General features: G+C 45.9%; 1 protein-coding gene across 1 annotated transcript; it reads left to right on the top strand.

Moving 5' to 3' along the window:
• The first annotated feature begins 529 nt into the window (after window positions 1-529).
• On the top strand, window positions 530-26,322 carry LOC130525412 (ras-specific guanine nucleotide-releasing factor 2-like). The gene is given in 29 exon segments (XM_057032165.1): window positions 530-1,197; window positions 9,307-9,413; window positions 9,873-10,020; window positions 11,678-11,767; window positions 11,880-12,016; window positions 12,146-12,262; window positions 12,350-12,429; window positions 13,046-13,239; window positions 13,331-13,440; window positions 13,518-13,636; window positions 14,119-14,279; window positions 14,381-14,447; window positions 14,863-14,999; window positions 15,285-15,367; window positions 15,731-15,979; window positions 18,376-18,703; window positions 18,706-18,886; window positions 20,130-20,255; window positions 20,522-20,611; window positions 20,977-21,083; window positions 22,132-22,244; window positions 22,351-22,411; window positions 22,520-22,623; window positions 23,309-23,393; window positions 23,475-23,672; window positions 24,024-24,103; window positions 24,193-24,310; window positions 24,385-24,453; window positions 24,545-26,322. Coding segments are annotated over 29 exon segments (3,828 nt in total). The 5' UTR covers window positions 530-921; the 3' UTR covers window positions 24,638-26,322.
• The last annotated feature ends 1,480 nt before the right edge of the window (window positions 26,323-27,802 follow it).

Genomic DNA, 27,802 nt, shown 5'->3' with positions numbered 1-27,802 from the left:
ATATTATACATTTTCTTACAATAGTCCTCCGAATAAGCAAAAACCACCAGGAAGCTCTGCGTTTACACATTTATGCTCTGTGTTTTCCTTCAGCTGCATTTTTAAGCCATCTAAGACCGAAGGATGGGAACGTTTTACACTGAGTGGATCATTAAATATAAAAACATGTTTATGCCATTATAGTACCATTTAGATGTGCAACCTGATGCAGCTCCATTTGCTTACAAGCGTGGCTGGTTTACTGGACTTTAAAACATGTCTATAATGGTTTTCAATTTATGAGCTCGCGATTGCAACGCGTTTCTTCATGGGGCCCCAAAAACACAAAGCGCATGCTGACATTCCCCACGGTTCAATATTGTATTTATTTATTTATATGCCTCCATTAATGCATTAATGTCTGTTGGTAGCGGAAGCAAAGCAGAAACATTTGCTCATGAAATCTGTATTGCATATTTCTCTCTTTTACGCTCCGCCTTTGATTCCACCATCACCAGGCTTCATCACTAGAGAGGGAGGGAGGGAGAGAGACCTGGTGGGCGTGTGTTCATGTGTGAGAGTTATCCAATGTCAAAGCCGATTATAGTTTATCGGCTCTGTTTCTGTCACTGTCGGAGCTTCTCCTCACTGACCGACGCGCCTCTCGGTTGCACTTGCCGCTTTAGGACTTTGCCAACAGGCGTGCGCTCGTTTGTCAGCATGGGTTTATGATAGCGTGCGTCGAAATCGGATCCCTTGGCTATGAGTTCCTCTGCGGACGCGCTCCCGTCGGCGGGGCAACTTTTTCGTGCGCCCCGGAGCGGCTGAACCGCGCGTCTCCCGGTGGAAAAGTTTGAGCGCAGGCACTGGCGACCATGTGCGCGTGGTGAAACCCCGTCCCCCACAAGATTTGCCCACTTTCTTTCAGAACCGACGGCAAAAATGCAGAAGAGCGTCCGTTACAACGAAGGGCACGCGCTGTTCCTGTCGGTGGTCGCGCGTAAAGAGGGCACCAGGCGCGGCTTCCTGAGCAAGAAGACGGCGGAGAACAGCCGATGGCACGACAAGTTCTTCGCGCTTTACCAGAATGTGCTGTTCTACTTTGAGAACGAGCAGAGCGCGCGCCCATCCGGGATTTACCTGTTGGAAGGATGCACCTGTGAGCGCGTGCCAGCGCCTAAGATGTCCACCACCGGGAAGGAAGCGCTGGAGAAACAGGTGAGAGGATTCAGCTCGGCGGGGGGGGCTCTGGATCTGAACCCCGCTGTTCATTTAACATTCATCCTCTGACTTCACCATAACTCCGAAATCAGCATCAGCATTCAGTGACTTTTTCTGTTTACACAAACACGCGCGCACACACGCGCAGGCTTCTTCAGCCCCGAGAGCATCTCTGAGCAGCCGACGTCCTTCAAAAACAGACTCCTTTGTCACATTTCCCTGTTTAAAAAACAAAGTTGTTTCTCGTCCACCATTTTTTTTATGGTTTTGAAACAATTTGACCTCCCTGGAGTCACTTTTTTTTGTCTGCACACGCAAAAATGTTGTTTCTTTCCAACCAAATTTTTAGCCTCTTTATGATTCTAAGAGTTAATTGATGAAGTTAGATTAAAAATGAGGCCATCATGCTACTGAAGCAACAGGTTCTTGGGTTTAACCCCTAAAATGCTACGATTTATCGATCCATTTCAGAAAATTGATGGTTTATGTCGTCCATATTCTCCAGTATATCTCTTGATTTGTGTAGTATCAGATAAAAACATTTCCTCATCAATTTAAATATTCAATCTATTACCATTTACTCAAATAATGAGGCTGTTGGTTTCTGCTTTACGGTGGCACTTTTGCTCCCACACTCGGGTCAATCTTGTTGCTAGGAAACATTTGAATTTCATTGAGAAAAAAAAAATGCATGCATGCATGCGTTGGTCACACAAGTGTCATTCCTCCCTGGGTTCCAGCAGGGAGGCTTCTATATTTTGCAAATAATAAATTTTAGGTCACTTTCCTCTTCATCTGGCTCTTGGAGAGCATCCGTGTGCATGCACGGGAGCCATGGCCATCAAAGTTTAGATGGAGGCACACAGAAAGCCTCCAGGAAGAGCGGATCTTCCCCGTCTGTTGCTTTAAATCTTGCAACGGTATGCATAATGACAATTAAATCCAGATGCAAATGCCGGAGAAGCTCCAGAAAGCCAGACAGTTGTGGGGTTGGTTACCACGTGAACCAGGAGGATCACTGCTTCATATCCACGGGTCTTTGTGGAAACATGGGTGCCCCGTTCTGCTCTAAACACGGCTCCTGCAGCCCTCCTTTGGCACGGACGTGCCGTGTTAAACTGGTCTTTTCCAGCATTACTGCGCCTGGCAGTCTTCTCTATTTTTTACCGTCTAGCTGTCTCACTCTCACTCCACATCTGTCTCACTCTCATACAGCAGCTGGGATGTTTAATTGGGGGTATTTTCAGGGTGTCTGCACTCAGCCCAAAGCTTCTCCATTTTACTGTGCAAATGCAACCACACACACACACACACACACACACACACACACACACACACACACACACACACGGGAGTGTAACGGGAGTCCAGTCCTTTTTTCATTTGTTCTGGGAGGATTCTTTTTGAAGTGATAAATGGTTTTCTATCTTTGCATCTTGCACATCCGGGTTTTTTTTTTTTTTAAATGCAGTAGAGTTTGTCTGCCAGCAGCCCACAGTATCACACCCCCGCAGTGAGCCACAAGGAGAACCACGCAAATAGCACACAGCTCCAGCTCCAGCCTCTCTGTCGTAACACAATTCAGCGATTCTGCTGGCAGTTCTGCTGGTCTGATCGGGTTCGCTGTGACTGTGGGCTCGTGCTGTTGATACGGAGACACGTGTGTGAAGGGCCGCGAGGGTAATCATCAGTCTGTAACTGTCAAACTTTGCCTCTCCTCATTGTCGGAGCTCTGGTGGTGGTTATTGATCCTTCTGAGAGGTCCAGCCAATCAGATCATCTCGCTGGGTTCATGCAAAAGCCTGTTTCAGCCCTTGGAAACACATGCAGGATGTGGCATATGGATCAACAGGGTTGGGGGGGGTATCATCATAGGCTCGGAGGGTCGGAGGTGGAGTCACAGTTCCTTTATGGGTCTATAGTAGAGAGAAGCTGCCGTCTATAAACATTCAGCTCAACATTGAGAGAGGAAGAGAAACCAACATGGAGCACTTCAAAAAGTGGGATGTTTATTTCGGGAGCCCCCCCCCCCTCACTTTAGATGATGGAAACAGAAATTTCCTTGGTCGAACTGCAGCTCTACTACATGTGTTTGAATTCTAGCGACAGTTTTTATGTTGCAATTAGTAAGAATGGAAGCAAAATCATCCGGTTAAATTATACTTTACAATTTGTCTTTGAAAGACACTCTGTCAATATCAGACTTGTTTTAAATGGGAAAACCCTAAGAACTTGGTAAAACGTAGCATTTTATTTAAGCAAAGAAGACTGTAATTAGACTGTTTCATGTTTGCTAATATTGTGCACCTGAAGACCTCTGCACAAGTAAGCAAGTGTGTGTGTGTGTGTGTGTGTGTGTGTGTGTGTGTGTGTTATCATGTCTCATTAGAAAGCTGCACTCTCGATGCCGCTCACAAAGCTCATGTTTTCTGTTGCCTAATTGTCTGCAGCAAGGAAACATTTCCTGCCATGTTCTTACCGTCCGATTGGCTGTTTCTACAACTGCTCTCTTTCTCCTCTCGCTCTTAGCGTTCGTCCAAGTGCTATTATGAACCCCATTTAGGTGGCTAAGATTTCCAGTCTGGCAAAACCTGCCTCTTGGGTCTGAAACGCTGCATTGGTTGTGAAGATATCAAGGCTGCAGTTTACTTTCTGGAATACGCCCCTGGTACAGTGTCTATATGACATAAATCTGTCTTTTGCACTGAAACCTTTTTTGATAGTGGCCAGCGTTACTTAGCGTGAGGGGAAAATCTGTCTCTCTCTGCAGTAAGACCTAAGTACAGACGCTTCTTACACTCTGGCAGCCTGTTTGTGCAGCAGCCAGTTGGGAGTAGACTTCTGAGCCTCACAAGACGATATGTTGGAGCCAATGAAAACAGCAGTGTTGTGTGGCCATAGTTTTATACTGTTGTTCTGATACCGTCCTAATCCACAGACATCCTAAACTAGGAACAAACTGTAGGGTGAAAACTAACTGTAATGTCAAGTAATAGTGTTACCAAGTCCTTTGCTTCGTTTTTGTTGCCGTCGGCAACCTGAGCAGAAGATAGGAATCTTGTTTTAGGGATCGGGGGTGCGTTCAGGCTCCTCTGCTGCGTCACTGTTGAACCAACTCACCATCTATTGCATTAAGGCTGCAAAATGTTCTCCAACAGCTGCTGCCGGTCATGTAGTGACAGACCGACAGATGCGTCAGTGGTGTGTGTGTCTGTGTGTCTGTGTGTGTGTGTGTGTCTGTGAGTGTGTGGGGGGGGGTGATCACATTTGGTTTACCTTTGGGCCCCACAGAGCTAGAACATCTCTAATAAGGTCTTTTACCCTGACTCAGCAGTTGCACCTGCGGGACAGCTGGGCGTGTCTCTGATTGGCTGCTTTGGTGATGACTCTCGCACGACGTGCGTGCAGGACGGTGGTCGGCGGCCACGTGCGACTCGCGTCTTCTCAACCACATTCAAGCGTGGCCCTCTGGTCGTTTTTGAAAGTGAGTCGCAAGCGTGACGCGAGGGAGAACATCTGGTTGAATGGCCTCCACAGCTTCCAGCTTCTGTTGGCAAAGCGAAGAGATTCTGCACATGTGCAGAACACACCAGCTGCACAAGTGGCAGCTTTTGTTCATTTAACGTCAGTTTTCCTTCTGTCCTGTTTTTTAAAATGGATTTATCTCTCTATTTAGTTATTTATCTGCTGACTGAGACATGGTTGGTTGCAGTTTGGGCTATAGATGGTTCCTGACACGCTGGATTATGAAGAGTTTTAGTACTGAGACCTGTACTGAGGGTGGAGGATGTAGCTTCCTGACCTTTTCTCATCTATTTCCTCTGAGCTTATCGTGTAACTTCACATGCACACTCACAGATCAACTTTAATCTTCTTATCCAGACACTCTAGGAGACAACAAAACAAGCACACTGGGTTGGTGATAACAATGGTTATTTCAAGTTATTCAAATTACTTTGTACACATTTAAAATGAAACTTTTTTCTGCAGTTATCTAGCCGAAGGCTCATTTATCTCGACTGGAGGCTCTAAATTGACCCTAAATCATTCCAAACGTCCTCGTGAATGAAGCGCGTGTCCTTTGATGGACTGGTGACCTGCCGGCTGTCTCACCCCCGTGACTGACCCCTGTGACCCGGATCAGGCAGTTAACCACGACTGAAGTCGGCGAGACGGAGCTCAGTTGGAGAACGTCTGCGTCACTGATGCGGCTGACAGGTTGTCTCCATTTCACCTGGAATGTTTAGAGTCGGGAGGACATCCGAATCCACCGAGCGCTCACTAACGTGCGCGTCTGCTCTGTCCTCATCACGACACTGCGGCCTCCAATGTGCTTAATCAGGTAGAAGCGCAGCATCTGAAATCCCTTTTCAGATTTGTTTGATTTTATTGTCTTGCTCTGTTTGTGTTTTTGTTGCCTTCTAAATTATTTTGATGTAAATGACGGAAATGAAAATGGAATAATCTGGAGTAATCTCTAGATTAATACAGATAATCACTTTTGTGTGTGTGTGTGTGTGTGTGTGTGTGTGTGTGGTGTGTGTGTGTGTGCGTGTGTGCGTGAGAGAGAAACAGAGACAGTTTTTGGAAAAACTTTGCAGGGAGTGAACAGCATGGAGGGTAACGATGGAACAGCAGGCTGTTGTGTTTATTCAGTGTTTTTTTTCACATTAGCTGCGACATCGTTAGTTGAATTACATAAATCACCGAGCTCGCTGCTGCTGCAGTTAGTTGGTTTTCTGTTTGTGTTGGAAATCTTTGCAGGCTTTTGAAAATTCAGGCCCTTTTATTTCCAAAGAATAAACAGTTTTTGTCGCATTGAGTCATCTGAGGGATCTGATTTTGTTATTTGTTATTTCCCCTTAGGACATCCTTACCTGGTTAAGTGGACACTTTTATTCATCGTCTTGTTTTTTTATTTTCACTCTAGATCAGCCACAGACCTTATTTAACAACTGACAGAGTAAAAAAACAGAGAAAACCGTCCCACAAAACAGTTAAACTGGGCCATTTTAATCAGGATTAGCAGAAATGTACTCACTTCTAAACCATCTAATAGATGTTCTTCCATATTTTAAATGATCAGATCTTGCTGAGGAGAACCTGTGATTGTCCTGTTGAGTTGCTATCACAGCCTCATCATCACATGACTGATTTAATTGCTGATGGATTCAACTTTTCCACCCTGTCCCAACCGCTAATGCTAAGCTAATTCAAATATCTTTGGTTGTCATCATCCAGATAAGAGAAAATCAAATCTTGGTAAAATATCAAACAACACAAGGAGAGTTGGGGTTAGGGCTCTGGGTTCGTTCAGCTGCCTGTGTGGGGATCTTGAGTCCCTCTGAACTGACCTGTGCTGGACTGGTCACCAGAGATTCCTCAGGACTGGCGCAGCAGCATTCTTGTGCAGTCAAAGATTTCTTATTTCTGAATGAGGTCACTGACTTTACTGCACATTCAAATAAAGCTGGGTGAAACTCTAACGCTGTTTTTAAGGTTTTTACAATGGGAGAATTTATTTATATATATATTTAGTTGCCATCTTGCATTTAATGAATCTGCTTTCAGCACTTAAAGACATTATCGTCCCCATGACAACACAACAGGAGCTGATAAAGGAGAGGAATTAGGAGCGAGTGGAGGGTTGAATTTTTTTGACAGATTTAGAAATTTTAAAGATTCTTCAGTCTTCAGAATGTCACTGCTTATTCTAACAGCACCGGGTGCTTGTTATACTCTGTTTTGGGAATATTTTCTATGTTGATTTGGGGTTTTTCATGCAGTTGCAGCCTTGTTTCCTCTGATGTTGCAGTACATTTTTTGCATTAGACTATTTTTACAACCTCTGTGTTGCCTTCTGAAATTGATATTAAATAAAGATAATGCCAGTGTGGAATATGTGATATTATTTGTAATGCTCCTTTATTTATTTCTTTATGCTGTAGAGACAGCTGGTAAAGACATAAACCACTTCCGGTCACCCAGTGTAGGAAGTTTAAATTTCATCTGAGCTTTTATAACGTGTTAATAACAATCAAAGGCTCATTCTCTTACATTTTTCCTGGATATTTCTTCCAGTTTTAAGTGAAGCCACATCTAGTTCAGTTTAATACTCTGGAACGAGATTAGAAACACCTTAATTAAACTGTGAAACACGACAGGATAAATTAGAGAACAGTGAGTGGCAATAGCTGCCGTCCTTGTGTGTTTGAGAGTGAGGGTGGATTTGAATACCCTTCCATCCTCTACTGGACAGTGAAAGACATGTGCTGTTTGTCCACCTCTGGAATAATAAATTTCTTTGCTCTTCATTGTCCCTCCGGTTTAAACGGTGGTAGTTAAACATGCTCTTTTACACCATGCTGTCAGACTCAATCTTCATTCCCTTCGGTCGTCGTTCCTCAGTCTCAGGTGAGTGGCAAATTGGTCATTAGCAGGACAAAGGAGAAGGAACTGTCTGCGCCCCATTTGCCCCCTTCTCTTCCTATTCATCTCTGTCTCTTTTGGTTTAAATGAAATTCCTTACAGTACAGTGGAGGCCTTGAGGGGGAGAGGGTACATTTGAGCCGTCCCGGAGAGAGTGAGCTGGTCGTCCTGAATGGTGCACTAGTTAGAACGCCTCCGCTTTGACTAACAACAATGTACTATGAAGCTAAAATGTAATTAATCGCCAGCGTGATGCAGAATCTTTAAAAAAACCCAAACAGAACTAAAAATAATGACTGCCTCAGGACGATTACAGGGCAACTATAGGTCACTGCTGCATTGGAGGGTAGTAGTGCAGTGGTACTAGTCTCTCTCTCTCTCTCTCTCTCTCTCTCTCTCGCTCTCTCTCTCTCTCTCTCTCTCTATCTATCTATCTATCTATCTATCTATCTATCTATCTATCTATCTATCTATCTATCTATCTATCTATCTATCTATCTATCTATCTATCTATCTATCTATCATCTATCTATCTATCTATCTCTATCTATCTATCTATCTATCACGTATGTGATGTAATACTTCCCTTGACTGCAGTAAATAAATGACCAGAGGCAGCAGGTAAAACACAGTGGAAGCGTCAGACCCTGTGTTTCCATGGTAATGCACTCCTGTTAGGTGGTGACACAATTTGGTGATGTGTACTCGCTTAAGAAAATTATGTAATTCCCCATTCCACCCCTCCTGGCCTCTCTCTCTCTCTGTCAGACACTTTTCAGGGGTGGATTATTGTTGAAGTAATAAAATCCATCCAGCCAGTAAATTGCAGTGACAGATACATAAAATGCAGGGAGGGAGATGCAGGGTCTTGTGTGTGTGTGTGTGTGTGTGTGTGTGTGTGTGTGTGTGTGTGTAACCTTGCTGCCTCTGACCCACCCCATCTCCACTGCAGGGGCCGTAGCCTGTCCCTCCTCGGTTCCGTTCACCGAATCCGTACTGACAGCGGCGGACAAAGAGGCGAAAGTATGAAGAGATGTGGGAATGATGGAGGAGGAGGAAGAGGAGGAGGAGGAGGAGTGAGTTTGGAACAGGAGAGAAGTGAGGATGCTGGTTGAGTGGGACAAGAGGAGGAGGAGGAGGTGGAGGAATGGTCCGTGCAGTCTTCTCTAACTAATAATAGCAGCTCTTCTGTTAACCCAGAGCCCAAGGACACCACCATTTAAATAAAAGCTTCTATCACTTCCCAGAATGCCCGTGTGTGAGCGAGATCTGCTGGAGGCGAATGTCCCTGCGCTTGCACTGTCAGAAAATGAAGTGGAACAAGATCGTGATACTCCGAATATTAGTCAGAATAATAAACTAGACAGGCGCCCTGCGACGGGAACGAGAGCCGGTCGTGGTCGGACCAGCCGAGCTCCGTTCGCAGCTTTGCAAGGCTGGGTTTGCTCTCCTGGCTCGAGCTCAGGAGCCTGTGGAACTGGATCTGGGTTGAATCTGAGCATGAAAGGCAAATGCAGTTTAGGCAGTGTTTCCATATGTCTGTGCCATGTTTCTGATTAGCTGTGGGCCGCACGGAGCATCATCTGTAAAGTGAGACGGTTGGCGTGCCCTTACTGTGTTTTCCTCTGAGTGCCAAGATTCTGAAGCACCTCTCCTGCTTTGTTTCTATCTCCTCAGCACTACTTCCTTGTCGTGTTTGGACACGACGGACAGAAGCCTCTAGAGCTGCGATCCGAGGGGGAGGGTGACTGCGACGAGTGGGTGGAGGCCATCCAGCAGGCCAGGTACACATTTCAAGGGAATCTGCGGCAGGTCACATGGTGGCAGGCTGCAAGACTGAGACTATCTGAGGCCTCTGATGTGTTTTAGGTGATGAGAAATCTGAGCTGACATCCTCCCCTGGGAGCTCAGCGGGCCTAGCATCACAAATGCTACAGCTAGCATTTGTTCCATAAAAGTAGCTGATTGACTGATAGTAGCGGGTGCATGTTTTATTCATCAGGACAGTTGGTGCACACATGGAGGAGCGGTCTTGAGGTGGAGATGAAAATCTTTTCCTTGCTCCTTCCCCCATTTGCACAGAGAGCAGTAGCAACCCTCACTGGAAGTTTTAAACATTGCAGCCTCCACCCCCTTAGACAATGTACCATGATTTAAATCCAAGTGATGCACCATTGATGTCGATTGACTCACATTTATGACCCAATGCCGCCTCGGCTCCTCTTTGTGTTGTTTATCTTCAGCTACTCGGACATCATCATTGAACGCGAGGTGCTGATGCAGAAATACATCCACCTGGTGCAGATTGTAGAGACTGAGAAGGTGGCTGCCAATCAGCTGCGAACCCAGTTAGAGGATCAGGACACAGAAATCGAGAGGCTCAAGGCAGAGGTACCGCACCCCAAGAAATTTGTTGGGCCGCTCTTGCTTTTTGCTTTTTGCTGTCCTGTTTGTCCCTGTTTCTGACCTTTAAAGTCTGTTTATTGTCTTTACAGCATACTTTATGAATTGATCTTGACCTATAAAATGGATTTTCTTCTTCTACTCCTCCAAAACTTTGACCTTGTAGTTTATACAAAAGCATCCAGTGTCCCGGCCAAAGTCTTCGCTCATGTGTGTGTGTGTGTGTGTGTGTGTGTGTGTGTGTGCGTGTGCGTGGACGACAGTGCTCCGTCACCTCCAAGTGTAGGAGGAGCCCAGCGCTCGATAACGACAGCCCTTCCACGTCTTTACAAACAGCTGCCCGACCATTAGGCTTATCGAACGCCACACGGTCCTGTTCTGCTGCCAGTGCACGATAAATCACGCGTGCACAATTGCACATAAACACAACCGGCCTGCAACATTTTCAACCAAAACTAATTACAATTCTGTCTCAGTCACACACATAAACAGAGTAAGTAATTATTGGTTTATGTTAATTAGATCAATACCGCTAATCTTTCCTTAGGGCACAGGGGTGAAATCACTGTGTATCTTTTACATATTCCCCAAATATATATTTCTGAATGCAAAATTGGCTGGTGTTTCAAAGAAAGTAGCCTTTTTTATTTCCACTACAAGGGTTACCATGACCGCCGAACACGTGAGAAAGAAAAAACGAGGACAACAAAGGCATTTAAATCCTCTTCTTTCACTACTGCCTTATTTATCTGGCTGTTTAATCCTTTAAACGTCAGATTAACAGCATCTTTTAGCAGCTTCCAAACGCTGTAAAACCCCGACCGACTGTGCCTTTAAAGCACACATGTGCCTGTGCACCACAGAGGTGCTCCGGCCCCTGGAGTCAGCAGTAAAACCCTCGTGTTGTGATTCATTTTATGACTGAAAATGCCGCAGAGCTCCTCGTTGGTGTCGTGTTATGTGACGTGTTTTCGGAATAAAGGTGCTTTATTCTGGTCTTCGCAGCAGTGATCCCCAGGAGGAAAACGGTCATACAATAAATCACATTACAATGCTGTTGTGTCTTATTCTGAGTCGCCGGCAGGCCGCCCTGAGCCCTGCTAATCATGAAAATGCTAACCAAAGCCATTTTATGTTGGTAACATCTGCCGGTGTAATTGGGCTGCTCATGAGAAAAGGTTCCGCTTTTCAGCAAAGACCCGGCGATCCATCTCATTAAAGCAGACGCTGGTTTGTTTGTTTTTGTGTCCCTCTGTGTTAATGAATAATTAAATCAGCCAGCCACTGTAACTGTCAGCAGTTGGACAGGCTCATCGCCGCTGTCTGAACACAAACCGCTCGTGAATAAGGAAAGGAAGATGAAAACAGAGTTGGTTTCATCTGCTTTTCCCTAAAGTGCAGTTAGTGAAAAGGAAACGCATAAAAGAGGAACTGTACCAGGCCAGTGTCCAAAAGAAAGCTGCAGCAAATAAAGTGTGCTTTGTGAGGATGATCAGCACCCAGTTTTGATTTATTTATTATTCTCACATCTTTTTCTCCCTCCCCTTTTTCTCCTCATCCAAAATGAAGAGGATGATTTTAATGGTGTCTTTCATGCAGACCTTCATTTCAGTCATTTTGCTGTTTTTTTTTTTTTCTTTCATAGATTGTAGCTTTGAATAAAACTAAGGAACGGATGCGGCCGTACCACATCATCCATGAAAATGAAGATCCAGATATAAAAAAGATCAAGAAGGTAAACGAGGATTTGTGTGCTTTTGTTTTGGCGAGCCCGCTTCCTGGCCTCGGGGTTCTGAGGGCGCCAGCGTGCTGCGTACATCCAGCCTCTCCTGCTTGTATCTCCTCAGGTGCAGAGCTTCATGCGGGGGTGGCTCTGTCGCCGGAAGTGGAAGATCATCGTTCAGGACTACATCTGCTCCCCTCACGCTGAGAGCATGAGGAAGAGGAACCAGATTGTCTTCAACATGGTGGAGGCTGAGACAGAGTACGTCCATATATTGGGCCCACGGTGATGTTGCCAAGGGCGACATCACGTGTCCAGCCAGCCAGGCTGCTGTTACAGGTTGTAAACCACTATGGAGGGCTTTTCTCTGACCGTCGTGTCTGATGGCAGGTACGTCCACCAGCTCTACATCCTGGTCAACTGTTTCCTCAGGCCTCTGAGGATGGCCGCCAGCTCCAAGAAACCTCCCATCAGCCACGACGACGTCAGCAGCATCTTCCTCAACAGGTGTCAATCATGGGATATGATCACTGTCCCGTCCCTCTGTACTTTCATAATACTTTTCTTTTCAAATACTTTTATTTGCTTCTTTAGTGAAACCATCATGTTCCTACATGAGATCTTCCACCAAGGGCTGAAGGCGAGGCTCGCCAACTGGCCAACCCTGGTGCTGGGTAAGCTGTCCTGCATCAAATGCACCAATAAATACTGTGTGAATATTCATCGCAGCTCTCCAGTAACAGCGGCTCGTTTGCCCCTTCACATCGAGTTTTCCTCATTTACACCCCATAATATCCTACTGATTCTCTCCCTCACCCAGACACACACGCGTGCTCCTATCTCTCAGTGCACAAGCACACTCATTGTCTTGACAAACAATGACATCCTAGAGCAGAACACATCCTACAAATTCAGCCTGTAACAGCCGTCTTACTGAGCATCACCTAGGAGACGGACCGCTCCAAGACGTAACGTAAAATACATTTTGACTTTTTTCAGCTCCAAGAAAGGCCTGAATATTTTAATTAAAAAAGAATGCAAACTTCCTCAGCGCGAACCAGAAAGGACTGCAATAAAAGTGGAAAAAGAGTATATAAATATGAATACATTCAAAAAGTAACAGAAACACACCTACACACACGTCATTCAAGCTAGTTCAGCCTTCTTTACTGGCTGTTTGTGCAATAAGCCAGGCATCGTTGTATAGTAAGTGGGTTTCTTTTGTGTTACCACATGTTTTGGTGGGGAAATGTTGATTTCCTTGCATCCATGTGTGTGTTTTTGTTTCAGCTGACCTGTTTGACATCCTGCTGCCCATGCTGAACATCTATCAGGAGTTCGTGCGTAACCATCAGTACAGCCTGCAGGTTCTGGCCAACTGTAAGCAGAACCGAGACTTCGACAAGTTGCTGAAGCAGTATGAGTCTAACGCAGCCTGTGAGGGACGGATGCTGGAGACCTTCCTCACATACCCCATGTTCCAGGTACATCCCACACACACACACACACACACACACACACACACAGATTACTGCCTGTAGAAGAAGACGCTGTCCTTTTGTCGCCTTTGTCAAGATTCCTCGCTACATTATCACCTTACATGAGTTGTTGGCACACACGCCTCACGAGCACGTGGAGCGCAAGAGTCTCGAGTTCGCCAAATCCAAGTTAGAGGAACTGTCCAGGTGTGTACTCGGTTCACTTCCCGCGTGTCGTGATGCCGAACGCCGTGGTAACCGGGGGCAACTTCTGCGTTCGCCAGAGTGATGCACGACGAAGTGAGCGACACGGAGAACATCCGGAAGAATCTGGCCATCGAGAGGATGATAGTGGAGGGCTGTGACATCCTGCTGGACACCAGCCAGACCTTCGTCAGGCAGGGTACGTCATCCTCGTCATCGTCATCCTCGGCCCATCGCACAATGACGCATTGAGACATTGGGACCCTTCAGACCACCAGTCTGTGATTTAAGAGCAGACGCTGGGTTGAGTCACAGAGTGACACCAGCTAATGGAACACGACGCTAAAAACAGGCCAGGGTTCCCACAGGTATCCTCAATGATATTTGATTGCTGCACTGCTGATTATTCGATGACATCCAAAAGTGTCTCCATGAAACTGATGTTATGCCTTGTAAAATTAAGGATCGAATTCAAAAACTTGTTGTTTTTTTCCCCCTGTGTTATGACACACAATGATTTATCAAGAGCATAAATCAGACAAATATATTACTATACACGTTTGCAGGAAGCTTCAGCCTTGTCGCCTCTCAGACGTGCATATTTGATTTGTAAACGTGCCCGTAATCCTGTTCCATCACAATGACGCGTTCGATAATCCTTCTGCCTGTCGCCACCACCAGGGTCTTTAATCCAGCTGCCGTCGGTGGAGCGGGGAAAGCTCAGCAAGGTGCGACTGGGCTCCCTCTCCTTAAAGAAGGAAGGCGAACGACAGTGCTTCCTCTTCACCAAACATTTTCTGGTGTGCACACGCAGCTCCGGAGGAAAGCTTCACCTCCTCAAGGTGAGCAAAGGAGCCCCAATTGCCTGGCAAATCATTTTTGAGTGGGATTTGGGGGTTTTTTTGACAAAAAAAACAATAATGTCTCCATGTTTATGTTGCAGCAAGGCGGCGTTTTGTCACTGATCGACTGCACGCTGATAGAAGAGCCTGATAACAATGACGAGGAGGGTGAGTGGAGCTGGGTCACGCTTGAACACGCCGGCGGCCCTCCTTGGCTGGGTGGGGCTCTTGAGCAGTGGCGGGGTTAATTAGGTGTCAGGTGATAAGTGTCCAGGAACTGCTTCCTTTTAAATATCAGATGCTGACCCCTTTTAAATGTCAGGTGTTGATCTTTCAACATCACTGGGTTGTTTATTTCGTTTGCCCGGGGGTTCGTTTTGCAGCGCGAGGACACACACAGGTGATGTGACGATCCTGTCAGGTGTTCGTTCACACTTCCCTTCACACAATTTAATATTTAATCCCAGGGGGGGTGGTGGTGGTGTGTGGGGGGGGGCACTTAAGCTCTACTTAATTAAAATAAAGTGTTTGTGTCTGAATTCACCTTTGTTTGCTTTTCCTTTCTCTCGCCGCTGTTGTGCAGCTAAAGCCGGCGGTCAGGTCTTCGGTCAGCTGGACTTCAAGCTCGTCGTGGAACCGGTGGACTCGCCTCCGTTTACCGTGGTGCTGCTGGCTCCGTCGCGGCAGGAGAAGGCGGCGTGGACCAGCGACATCAGCCAGGTGATATGCACATGCGCAGAGGTCCCTCAAATGCGCCCGTCTGGCTTTGAGAAGGCTTAGTGATAGGTACAACCCCCCTGGAGGGGAGTGTAGCTCACCGGGGCCTCAGAGGAGAGTCAAAGTCGCACCATTCTTCAGAGACGAAAAATTCCGGGCCAGTTTTTAACTCGTCTCTCTTGTCGGCGTTGATTAAAGATTCTGAAAATGTTCACGTATAGAAGCGCTTTTTCACTTCTTACTTGTTTTTTTCTCTTCTCCACTCTCTGTTCCATCCCTTTGCTGCAGTGCATCGATAATATCCGCTGTAATGGCCTGATGACCAGCGTGTTTGAGGAGAACTCTAAAGTCACCGTGCCTCATATGATCAAGTAAGTGCGGCCGTGCTTGTGGGGAGGAATATCGGTGTCTTCATGGGCTGCAGAATGATGGAGAAGCACCTTACTGAGAATGTTAAAGTTGTGTTCGTGCACAGTAATTTGTTAAGCTCGATGTCCTGTTTTATTTGATTTCATGTATATATATATTTTTTTTAATTTAAGCTCTTGCTGACAGCTGCTTTTACACCCATTCATATTTTCAGCTTCCTTCTTTGGGCTCTACAGGTTGTTTTCCCTTAATTTCTCTCTTTTTACCTGGCTGTATTTGCTCCGGATCTATTTTTTTCCTCGTTTAGCGGTCACCCGTGCTCAGTTTTGTGTGTGTGTGTGTGTGCGTGCGTGTGTATTCATCAGATCCGATGTGCGTCTCCATAAAGATGATGTTGACATTTGCTTCAGCAAGACGCTCAACTCCTGCAAGGTCCCGCAGATCCGCTACGCCAGCGTGGAGCGGCTGCTGGAGAGGCTGACCGACCTGCGCTTCCTCTCCATCGACTTCCTCAACACCTTCCTCCACACTTACCGGATCTTCACTATGGCTGCGGTGGTGATGGACAAACTGGCCGACATCTACAAGAAGCCCTTCTCCTCCATACCGATCAGGTCAGACTCAGCATTCTCTGCAGAGCTCCCTCTCTCTCTCTCTCTGTGTCTCTCTCTCTCTCTCACTCACACACACACACACACACACAGGCCAGAGTAAATATAGATAGTGACCTTTGTTTATTGACCAAAGAACCACAGCTTTTGTTCAGGACCTTCTCATTTGTTCTAAATGATGATTTCCTATTGTAAGCACTTCTTCAAAAATGTTTTTAAAAGATATATATTGGAACAGATCAGTGGGTTGGAGGTGGCATGAGTAGCTGCCACCATCCATCAACAAAGCTAAATATATATTCTGGCTGAAATACACAACAGCCTTGCTGTGGAGGCCAGGAGAGCAGAGATCTGGTAGCAGAGGTGTGGCTTTTCCCAGGGGTGGCTTTGTGGATAAAGTCAAACTCACCTGGGTCCTTGAACGCACCCAAGCACACTTGAGCTGAACACTTACTTGTTTTCTTTCTTGCACCAGAAAGTCAATTAAGAAGAGATTTCCAAGACACATCTTGTGTGTGGTCTTTGTTTCAGCGTCCCCTGGCACAGCTCCTCTACAGTTTTGCTCCAAATTGACTTTGGTTCATTTGTTCTCGGTTTCTGTGTTGCCATAAAAACTGTGTAGCCAGTATAATTACATGTTACCTTCCTGTTTTAGTGCTTTTTTATTAGTTAAAGGTGAGGTGGCTTATTTTGTAAAGTAACAGGATTCACTGGATATCCGCTCAGAAGTTGCGGCCTGGTTCAGTCCGCTCAGTGTGGACGGATGATTAAACCAAAAAGACATTTTTCAAGTCTTCACAACCCATCGCAGTAGGAATTAGCTGCTAGCATCACAGCATCGCTTCACATTTATCACCCTGACCATCAAACCATCTATCTAACCATTGCTCTGTTATCCATTCCTGTCTTCTCATGTCCCCCCTCCAACTACAGGACGCAGTACTACTCATTCGACCGTTTGTCCATCTCATCTCTCTGTCCTGACTACAGTCTGAAGATGAAAAAGATAACCGTGGATCAGTCCAAGTAACCAACTCTCCGTTCTGCCCTCTTTCTTTCTATGGCCTCCCTGTCTGATGCATGACCTTGATTGCACGTGGTTTTGCAGCCCCTGATTATCCCATTGTAGGATATTTAGTTCCAACTTCCTCCTTCAATTCTGTGGAATAATGGGCTTGTGTGGATGATGGTGGTGCTTCTATGTGCATGATTACTTCTCCTTTTAGTTCTTTACACACAACTCTGAGGAATGCTCAAGTCTATGCTAAATGCATCTACAAAATCATTGTTAATATGGCTTTTATACTTTCATTGCCTTTAAATAAGGTGCGTAACTGCTGCAAATGGAGACTGCAACACACAAGGGTTTTGTTTCTCTACACTAAATTGGATGCATACGTTTTATGACATTATCAGCCAGTAACATTCCGTTTGAAGTGGTTTTCTGGGTTTATGTGCATACATTTGCTGAACAGATGTGTGAGGATAGATTATCCCATTTATCTCAAGATGCAACAACAACATAAATCTTCCAAAACACTGCAAAAGAAAAAGCAGCATATATTCTGCAGCACATACACCTAGAGGATCAACACAGGTATCTCTCTACATTTTATTCATTCAAATGTTCAGGTGGACTGGCTCATAAATCTGACACCATTCAGCACAGGGGAGTGCCAATTCTCCAGGTTTGTTAGCTCATAGAAACAGTTAAAACGGGCTCCGTTTCTGTCAAAATGAGGTCAGGAATGCAGGAGATTTTCTCATTAGGTAGTTCTAGTCTGTCATTCATGCATCAGTCACACTGCTCCTCAGGCTAATCTTCCATATAAACACACAAGGCTCATCTGGAATAAAGTCTAGAGAGCAAACAGGATTCAATCTGGGGTAAGCAATGCCGATATTTGTGTATGTGCAGAGAGCCAGATACAATCTGACTGGATTTAATGGGTGTCTCAAAGGGCTGGTCTAACAAATATGCATAAAGCTCTGCTTTACACCTCCAACAAAGACAGAATCATTATTCTAGTATTTGTTGAAAGTTCTATTTTGTTTATTTGACTTGCTTTTGCTTCGTTCAGGTCTTGAGAAATGGCAGGAGCCGTCATGTTTTACCTGCTGATGTTTTGTCTGTTCGTCCGCCAGCTCGCTGTCACCCTTTAGTCTGTCTGCCATCTGTTTTATTGAGGCCAGCTGCCCGAGTCTGACGCTGATGAAAGGTGGAGCGTAAACACAGAGAGACAAAGCTCCCAAATGCACTGTTGCAGTGATGATTCTCACGAAACATGACGTTTTATTTCCAAATAATGGAAATGATCATTCGATAACCTTTTCTTTCTGCTCTAAAATGATGCTCATGTGTGAGAACTTTGCTGACGTGTGTTTTCCCTCCTGTTCAGGTCATTGGAGCTGTTCTTTGCCACCAATCAAAACAACAGAGGAACCAGCGACGTGAACGACAAGTCTCCCCATCTGTGCCGGAAGTTCTCCTCTCCGCCTCCTCTGTCCATCCCGTCTCACGCATCCTCCCCGGTGCAAACGCGGAAACTCTCCCTTCACTCCCCCATCACGCCCAGAGTTGGGGGCCTGGATCTGACCAGCCCGCTGTCGAACTTTGGCCTCAACCACAACTTTTCCCAGTCGGCCACCAGTAGCCCCACGTCGGCCCACACTCCCCAAACTCCGACATCGACCGCCACGTCTCCTCCTCCTCCTCCACCTCCTCCTCCTCCTCTCCTCCTCCTCCTCCCCCTTCCAACTCCCCCCCTCCCAACTGCTCCAAGTCACCGCAGGAACAAGCTTCTCCCATTCTTTCATCGCCGGACTTGAGCCCCTGCCTGGCTTCAGAGGCAGAAGATCTGCCCAAGATTGACCCCTTCTGTGGAAAACTAAGACGGAGCATCCGCAGAGGTACGACTCCTGGCTGGTTCATGGGTTTCTCCTGCAAAGCCTGTATGAATCAATTACACAAATGCGACATATACAAGGGAGATATAAGGTTTTAGGGTCAAATAAATGATTGTAGAAAGTTTGACCCCCCTCCCACCAGCTTGGTAATCTCAAAATGAGAGAAACTGAGTTCACCTGAGGGCAGTGAATGCATCTCAGATGATTACAGTATGAAGACATCCCATCATCCCCCTGTATTCTTGCTGTGATTATATCACAAAGGTAACGTAATTGCTTAAAAAAACTGAGGGAAAAAAGAAATGAAATGTAAATGGGGTGAAGAGCATTAAAAGAATCTTGTGAGGGAGCTTCCTGAGACTCCTGTGACGTCTCTGAAGGATGAGAATGAGCTCTTCGCCGACCACGATCAACAGACCCAAGAGGCAGAATGAATTTTACCAATTTATTTAAACAAACTCGGATCAAAAGCAGAAATGATGTTGACTGAAACCAGACGAAATGGGAATAAATGCGGCTCCATCAGAGAAAAAGCACACTTGCAGCAAACACACTACCCCCAAGGCAAAATCAGCCCAAATGAGCAGCATGCGCCCTGGATCACGACATGATGAAGTGAGAGCGTCCAAGCGAAGCGGTGAGCCTTCCTCCGCCGATCATATCGGCATCGCCTCCTCTTCTCACAGCCAGAGTCAGAACTCTGCAGGTGGACTCTGACAGGCTGGAGGTCACTTATCAAATGTGCTGCTTGACACGATCCCTGTATAAATAACACGCCAACAGCAGGATATCATTATGCCCGTGCGTGTGCGTGCGCGTGTGCGTGTGTGTGTGCTTCCTATGGTGCATTCTTAGATCTAATAGCAGTGATGATGTGTGTTCTCAGGCTGGAGAGGGAGAGTGTCAGGGGACCAGCAGGCGCACGATATGGAAATGCTGTAGACTCTCATTAGTGTGTGTGCACATCAGCACGTATGACAGCTGCAGAGAGCCATTAGGGGTCGTCCTGGAAGACCCTCTAATCACTCTGAATTACATGCTTTAAAGGTGGCTTTCTTTATTCCAGGGTTTCTTCCTCCTTGACTCTACTCAGTATTTGTTGCAGAATGCACGTATGACTTTATCACCACAGGCTCACAGCCCCCCTCCCCCACCCCTCTTTAAAAGCATTCAGGAAAAGGCAGCATAATTCTGGATTGTTACCGATCCCCTTTCTTCATCTCCTCTGTTGGTTTTGGTTTTTTAGCCGTGCTGGAGTCGGCGTCACTGGAGAAAATGCTCCCCGAGGCGGCTCAGAACAGCGAGGCGGGGGACGCCTCCCCCTGTCGCTCCCCGTCCACGCCGAGACACCTCCGCTACAGGCAGCCTGGAGGTAGGTCTGCGAGTCCCTGTCTCACCTGTAGCAGGTGCCACAGTCTCAGAGTTGGGCCCCCTCTGCAGAACCGGAGCCCAACCCGACACACGAGTAAAGTCGCCTCCTCTCTTTAGCTCTTCGTATCACTAAAGCACGATGGAAACACGAGGAAAAGCGGGGACATTAAAAAGCAGCGGTAGTGTTTGGTAAAACCAGCTATAACTGATTAATGCTACATTTTTATCCCCCCCTCCCCCTTCGATGCCTCTCCCCCATGTTCTAAGTTCAATCAGGAGAGAACTCGCGCTGCCCCGTCTCTCCTGCTTCGGCCTTCGCTATCGCCACTGCAGCAGCAGGACATAGTTCCCCACCAGGTACACACACACGCACGCACACACACACGTTTAGGCATTTAACAGGAATAATATTCACATAGAACTACATCGACGGTGAACTTTACATAGATAGAAAATAAATGGGTTCTTTTAGGTGAGTGTAGTGTGTCGCAGGATGGTTCTTTATTTATAAATTAACTTGATTTATCTTAATGATTAATGCTATTAATGCAAGAAAGGAGGGGATGAAAGGATTCAGGGATTTCAGAGAAGCTTTTTGATACATTTGGAAAAGCGCTGGTTTTCAAGGGTAAATATGATAACTCTGTTTTTTATTTGAAAACGTTAACTGCTTATTTGCACGCCATCTAGTCCTCACGCTCCTCTTTGTTTGTTTGCTTCAGTTTTTCCAAATTCTGAAAGAACGTGTGACAAGGATTTCATCATTCGGCGAGCGGCAACGAACAGAGTTCTCAATGTGCTGCGGCATTGGGTCTCCAAACACTCGCAGGTCAGCACCCACCCCCGTGTGTGTGTGTGTGAATGTGTGAGTATGTGTGTGTGAATGTGTGAGTGTGTGTGTGTGCGTGTGTGTTTGCTGGGTGGGTCTGTGGGCTCATTAATGTCGGCTCCGCTCCCTTTGCCTGAGCGTGTACAGTAAACAGCCGCGCACACAATCGGTCTGAATCTGTCTGCTGATGACTGCACCCCCCCCATGCACACACACACACACACACACACCACCCCCCACCCTTCCTCTGAACAGCCTGGTTCGCCTCTAATGAGTCAGATATTACAGTTTGACTCCCTTCTTGAAGGTCCAGGCGCATTGATCCGCTTTGTGTGTTTTCCTTCAATTAACACAAAAGGCTGCGATGACAGGCCAGATTCGGTTGGCTCATTAAGGCAGACTCACTCACACACACACACACACACACACACACACACAAACATGCAAAGAGCTTGTTAAAGCTGACCTTTGAGGATGAGTTCAACTGGTGCAGGAGTGAAATATGAAAAGTGGAGCAAATGCTTGATAATGGCTCACAAGGAGCAAAGGGAATCCTCAGTGGACAGGATTTTTTTTAGCATTTATAACTGGTGTGTTGTAACTGCTGCTGTCATATAGTATCTGTACATCTTTTACCAACAAACCATCTTCCTCACACAACTCTATGCTAGCTGGGGGATGTTTTGGACCAGACCTGAGGAGTAATGCTTGAACATCAGGCAGAACGAGCTAAAAGCTGCTGCAAAGCAGATTTAATGCTGTTGTACTACTGGAATTGGATGATATGACCTTTAGAATTTATAATTATCATGTATTATAAATGTCAATTTCATTCCTCAACTATTTGCTTGATATTAGGTTGACGTGATTACATAGCCCTCAGACTGGATCTGAAAGGTTTTTCTACTAATCACATGGTATTATTTACTATTATTTATGGAAAGAGCATCAGCAGGACATTTACCTGACTTTTTTAAGGGTTAGCGTAAGGGTTTATGGGAGCATACACCGGCTGAGACGATGACTGAAATTTTGTTCTCCTGACCAGGATTTTGAGATGAACCAAGAGCTGAAGCTGTCAGTGATCGGCCTGCTGGAGGAGGTGCTGAGAGATCCAGACCTTCTGCCTCAGGAGAGAAAAGCTACCGCCAACATTCTGAGGTACACAACTACAACACTCAGACCTATTCAGGCACTTTTCATTCTTTTGTCTATTGTGTTTCTTTTTTGAGCAGTTTTAAAAAAAATGTATTTTCTTCCACCTCAGCACTCTTTCTCAAGATGAGCAAGACGACGCCCAGTTGAGAATAGAGGACATCTTACAGATGGTGCAACATTAGCTTTTATTGCAAGGATCTTCATCATCGTTCTCTTAGTTAATTAAAATGCTGCATGTTCCTATTGTTCTCTGTGTGTGCATGTGTGTGTGTGTTTAGGCAGACTGTCCGAAGGCAGAGTGTTTCGAGTCTCTCTCAGCGATGGAACTGGCCGAGCAGATCACTCTGCTGGATCACATCGTCTTCAGAAGCATCCCTTACGAGTCAGTGCAAATGTCATGTTGATGAAAAAGCGGGGAGGAGTGTGACATCGTGTTTAAGCCGAACGTCTTTGTGAGACGTTGTTGTCACTTTAATACACCAGAATGTCTGCGTAAAATGCTTTTATTCCTACCATCGCTGAAAAGTATGAGGAAAATGAAAGAATTTAGTCTCTGAAAATTCTTCTCAGTGTGGTTTATTGCCAATAACTTTACTATTTCAATTAAAACTCATTTTCAATCTTGCTTCATTGGACGTTTGGCCACTTGTTCACCCCACAATCCAGCTCCTGTGGGCAGAATCTGGAGCCACTGCTGAACACAATGTTCTGATCCAGTACCTGGTAGCAGAAGCTCAAAACAAAAGTCAATAGCAACAGCAGCATAAGCTGTTTGGCACTGGCTACGAAGATTCGGCAACTGGTGCGACCTTGGAGCATCCTCAGCTCTGATGCGTGTTCCTCACTAGTGTGGCGTCATTTAAAAGGGAACTAAACAAGCTTTCCAAGGGAATAAGCTTTACTGCCAGGGAGCACTGTTATGACAACAGTAACAATCTACCCAACACACATTTCCTTAACGTTCGTGCTAAATTCAGAGGGCTTTTATTAAATTATCTAGTTCACCGTGTGGTTTGTTTATGTGTGTGACCTCTGAACTCACCACGTGTCTGTGCTCGCTCTGCCAGAGAGTTCCTGGGTCAGGGTTGGATGAAGGTCGATAAGATGGAACGGACGCCATATATAATGAAAACCAGTCAGCACTTCAATGATGTAAGACCCAGGCAAACTTGCAGTCACGTTATTCACTCCTGCGCCTCCTCTCATATGTCCTCTCCCCTTTTCTATGTCAAGATGAGCAACCTGGTGGCCTCACAGATCATGACCCACACTGACGTGGGCTCCAGGGCCAGCTCCATAGAGAAGTGGGTCGCTGTGGCGGACATCTGCCGCTGCCTCAACAATTACAACGGAGTACTGGAGATCACGTCCGCCCTCAACCGTAGCGCCATCTACCGTCTGAAGAAGACCTGGGCTAAAGTCAGCAAACAGGTGGAGAAGGAGATGATTGGATTTAGGAATGACATTTCACTGCATCTGTGGTTCCGTAGCGTGCTCGCTGAACCACCGCACCAGTTATTTACCTTTAATGTACGTATGAGGCCTTATTCTGAGGAATGCTAAACAGGTTAAAGCCTCGACCATCAGACAGCATGTCTGTCCAACGGACATTAATGGCTGTTTACGGAGTAACGTAATTTGATTTGATCATTTCTTTACCATATTTTTCCAAGGCTAAGTGGCTCAGCGGCCCACACTATATGGTTAACATGCTCCCATGTCTCGCACTATTCACAATAATCATTTGAAATGTCTTAAATATGTATGTGTGGTCTGGCCCAGGCCAAAGCCCTGATGGACAAGCTCCAGAAGACGGTGTCCTCTGAAGGACGGTTTAAAAATCTGAGGGAGACCCTGAAGAAGTGAGGCCTTTGAATCCCCCCATTGAGTATCATAAGAAGCTTAAAACATGCTTTTATTGATGGAATCTTTTTCTGCGCTGTTTTCCCAGCTGCAACCCCCCCTGCGTTCCATATCTGGGAATGTACCTGACAGATTTGGCCTTTATTGAGGAGGGAACGCCAAATTTCACAGAGGAGGGACTTGTAAACTTCTCCAAAATGAGGATGGTGGGTGCACGCACGCACGCACGTCGCACGCAGTGATGAGCAGATGATGGTAACGCTCTGGTTGTTTGTTTTAGATATCGCACATCATCAGAGAGATCCGACAGTTCCAGCAGACTCCGTACAGAATAGAGCATCAGGCCAAGGTGGCTTTTAGACCCTTGGATTCAGGAACATGGTGGTGTTCTCCCAGGAACGTTGATGTTCTCATTATTGGTTCTCATGTCCTGTGTCCAGGTGACCCAGTACCTTCTGGATAAAACTCTGATCATGGATGAAGACACCCTCTACGACCTCTCGCTGAAGATCGAGCCCAGGCTTCCTGCCTGAGGATCAGCTGCTCCGAACCAGTAAAAACCACTATGAGCCTGGCTGGAAACTACAGATTGAGACTGAAGGGAGAGATGAGAGTTTCCCGCGAGAGCTGAAGGTTTTAGAAGAGGCGGACGCGTTGTCTGTGAGCGTGCTCACCGTTCCTCTGCCGACCTGACGTGGCTCTTCCCCGGTACAGCCCGACAGTACGGGAAACTGAACGACTGGGTTCGAGAGTGGACAACACAGAGATGTAGCATATACAGATAGTGTGAGAGCGAGACCTTTGAGCCGGCGTCTCCGTGCTGTTGTCAGTTGTTTATTTGTGCATTTCTGTCCCGGAGCAAGAGAACCCTGCAGCGCTGATAACAGTTGCATGATGTTAGCATGGGATTGACCTGCCTTGAAGCTGCCCCCTGACCCTCAGCTTAGCATGCTCCACGCATCACCAGAGAGACTCTACGCCACTATGCATCCTCGGAGGGCTGGTGACGGCAAAATGTGCCCCCCCCCCCCCCACGATCACGTCAAGACCCTCCTATAGAAAACCTTTGAAAATGTCTCGCAAGTAAACTGAAAAGTGGATTATTAATTCGTTCTGACCGATCCAAGTGAGAGTGAAGAGCTCTTTTTAACAATTGTCCACGTGAATGTGACACAAAAACTTAAAACAAAAAGTGCCTTCCATTAGCGTTGGTCAGCTCCCCCTCAGTCAGCAAATTGGCGTATTAGGCATAAAAATAACCAACAAAGAAGTCCCCTGAAATCGGAATGTTATGTTTTGCTCAGATGCCAGAGCTGGATGGTAGCATGTTAGTGTAAACGCTAGATTTCCCTCAAGAGTTTAAACCGCTCATAACCGCGAATGACCCCAAGCTTCTGCTTTATTTGTATGCAGTTTGATTGTATTTATGTATTTATTTATTTATTCTGCTTTTACAACTGTGCGATCAAGTGTGTAAACGTTGAGATTTTTTTTGGGTTGGGGTTTGGGGGGAGTTCTCTGAAACGTAGCTTTGCTTGATTGACTGATTGATTGCCATTTATCATGATATTTATTTCTGAGGCTGTATTTTACTATATCTTATTTTTGTAAATAGTGACTCGAGCCCATTTCATACGATGCTGTGAATATAGTTTATCGTCCCTCCGGGTTCGTCGACCCTTTACATCCCAGGTTCTTGTTTGAATATGTTTAAGTCTTTCGAAGGCTATGAAATGTAGCATTTGGGTTTCTGCATTACTGATATGACCAGACGTAGTTGTCCTGCATGCACGCGGCAGCTGCACGCTGTGCACGATGACCGGACGATTCCCTGGACGCTTTCCCGCCGCTTTTCTTGATATTGTACATGTACCTGTCAGGAGGTAAAATATGGTGTCTTGGCCGTCTCTTGGTGTATCTCACATTGTCTTGCATCCGTGTGCATCTTTAGGCTATGTGAAAAACAGCCGTTGTCATGCAGTTAGCGATACGGACCCCAGTGAGAATCTTCTTCCTTAAAAACTGCCGCAGACAAACTGGAGGAAAATGTTGTCAGCCGTTGCTTCTGTCCTTCGTACTTGTGCAGCTGTAGTTCTGAGCATCTGCATCACACAGGTCTGGAAGTACAGCATGCCATGTTTTCTGTGTATTATTACTTTTGTGTATTTCTTTGTATTTTCCACCGTAGGTCCAGGGGAAATAAACTCATCATGCCTTATGTGTTTGTGCTTCTATTCCTGCACAGACCTGCTGAATGTCAGTGTGGAATCTCATGAAAATAAGTGCTACTGAACATAATTTAAGACAGCAAAGCTGTTAAGAGCCACCCGAGACCACAAAAACCCAAGAACATTTTATATATTTTGGCCAACAATCATGGTTAAATGTTTTTCACACAGTTCATCACAGAAAGTGGCATCATCCACTAAATTTGGTGTGCATGGAGTGCATGTTAAGAATGATACATAAGCTATCTCTCTCTCTCTGCATCTCTCTCTCTGTCTCCGCCATTATGTGACGGTACTGTGCCATTCTGCCATCTAGTGGTCAATATTGGCGTGAACAGGTTTACACGAACATAACGGGGTGATAAACTGTTTCCTTCCCTCATGGAGGGAAATGTGATACTCAAATATCATGTCCCAGTTAAGACAACATATCAGATGCATGACATAGGGATGAAAATAACAATGAATATATGTAGAAAATAATTCACTCTTATACTTTTCTTGTAATGTTTTGCCTCAAAGATTCAGCAGCAAGAATCTTTCGGCTATCGGACAGCTTATTTACTTATTTATTTTTGCAAAAGTTCTAACAAATTCATTGATGTTCAAGTGATTTGTGGCAGATTTCATGAGCCAACATCACCTAATTCAACAAGGCACAACTGATTTCCAGCAGTTGTCTGAGACCTGGAGCATCGTATTATTCTGACACACGGTTCGTCCTGCATGATGAGGACATGTGTATTTCAAGATTTGTTGGAGGCTTTTTCCACAGCAATGCTTGCACATCCCCTCTCACTCTCACTCATTACTGATGCACCACCACAACGCTGGCAAACATCGTTTGTTTCCAGTGTCGGAAAGATTTCTCGGTATTTCCACACACATATACTCAGCATCAAGTTAACGTAAGTCAAGCATTCCAAACACATGTGCTGGCGTGGAGTTGCAAACAAATCTTATAATTAGGGACAGATTCTCACCAGTTTCTTCATAGCCTGGTTTTAAATCCCCTTGGATGTGTACATGGCATTTCTAGGTATTCCCTTTGTCATAACAGCAGGCCTGCATATTGGAATAACTCAACAACACACCAGTGTCAGAAGAGCTGCCATGGTCTTTGTGTAATTCTTCCTTTGGTCTTTGTGTGGCTGTAACTAACAAACAATCATGGTTTCTCTGTTGCTTCTCTGCAGTTGTGCTCAGACCAGGTGGCTGCTGCTTGTACGTGTCTGTGGCGAGACGCCTGGTTCTGTAACCCCGTCACGTTAAAACCCGGCAAGCTAAAAACAGCCTTCCTCTCATTGGCAGGCGCATATTTCTGACAAGGTGCAGCCTGCATTAGAGTACTTGAGCTAGCAGCAGTGTTGCTAGCCTCAGGAGGAGCCGCAGCAGCAGAGGCCCTGAAGGGTGCAGCAGTGAGCCAGAATCAAAGGCTTGAGAACACAACGACTGCCTGAGCAGGTCCCA

This window comes from Takifugu flavidus, chromosome 5, assembly GCF_003711565.1.
Source record: "Takifugu flavidus isolate HTHZ2018 chromosome 5, ASM371156v2, whole genome shotgun sequence".
Lineage (NCBI taxonomy): Eukaryota > Metazoa > Chordata > Actinopteri > Tetraodontiformes > Tetraodontidae > Takifugu > Takifugu flavidus.
This window is presented reverse-complemented; position numbering and strand designations above follow the sequence as displayed.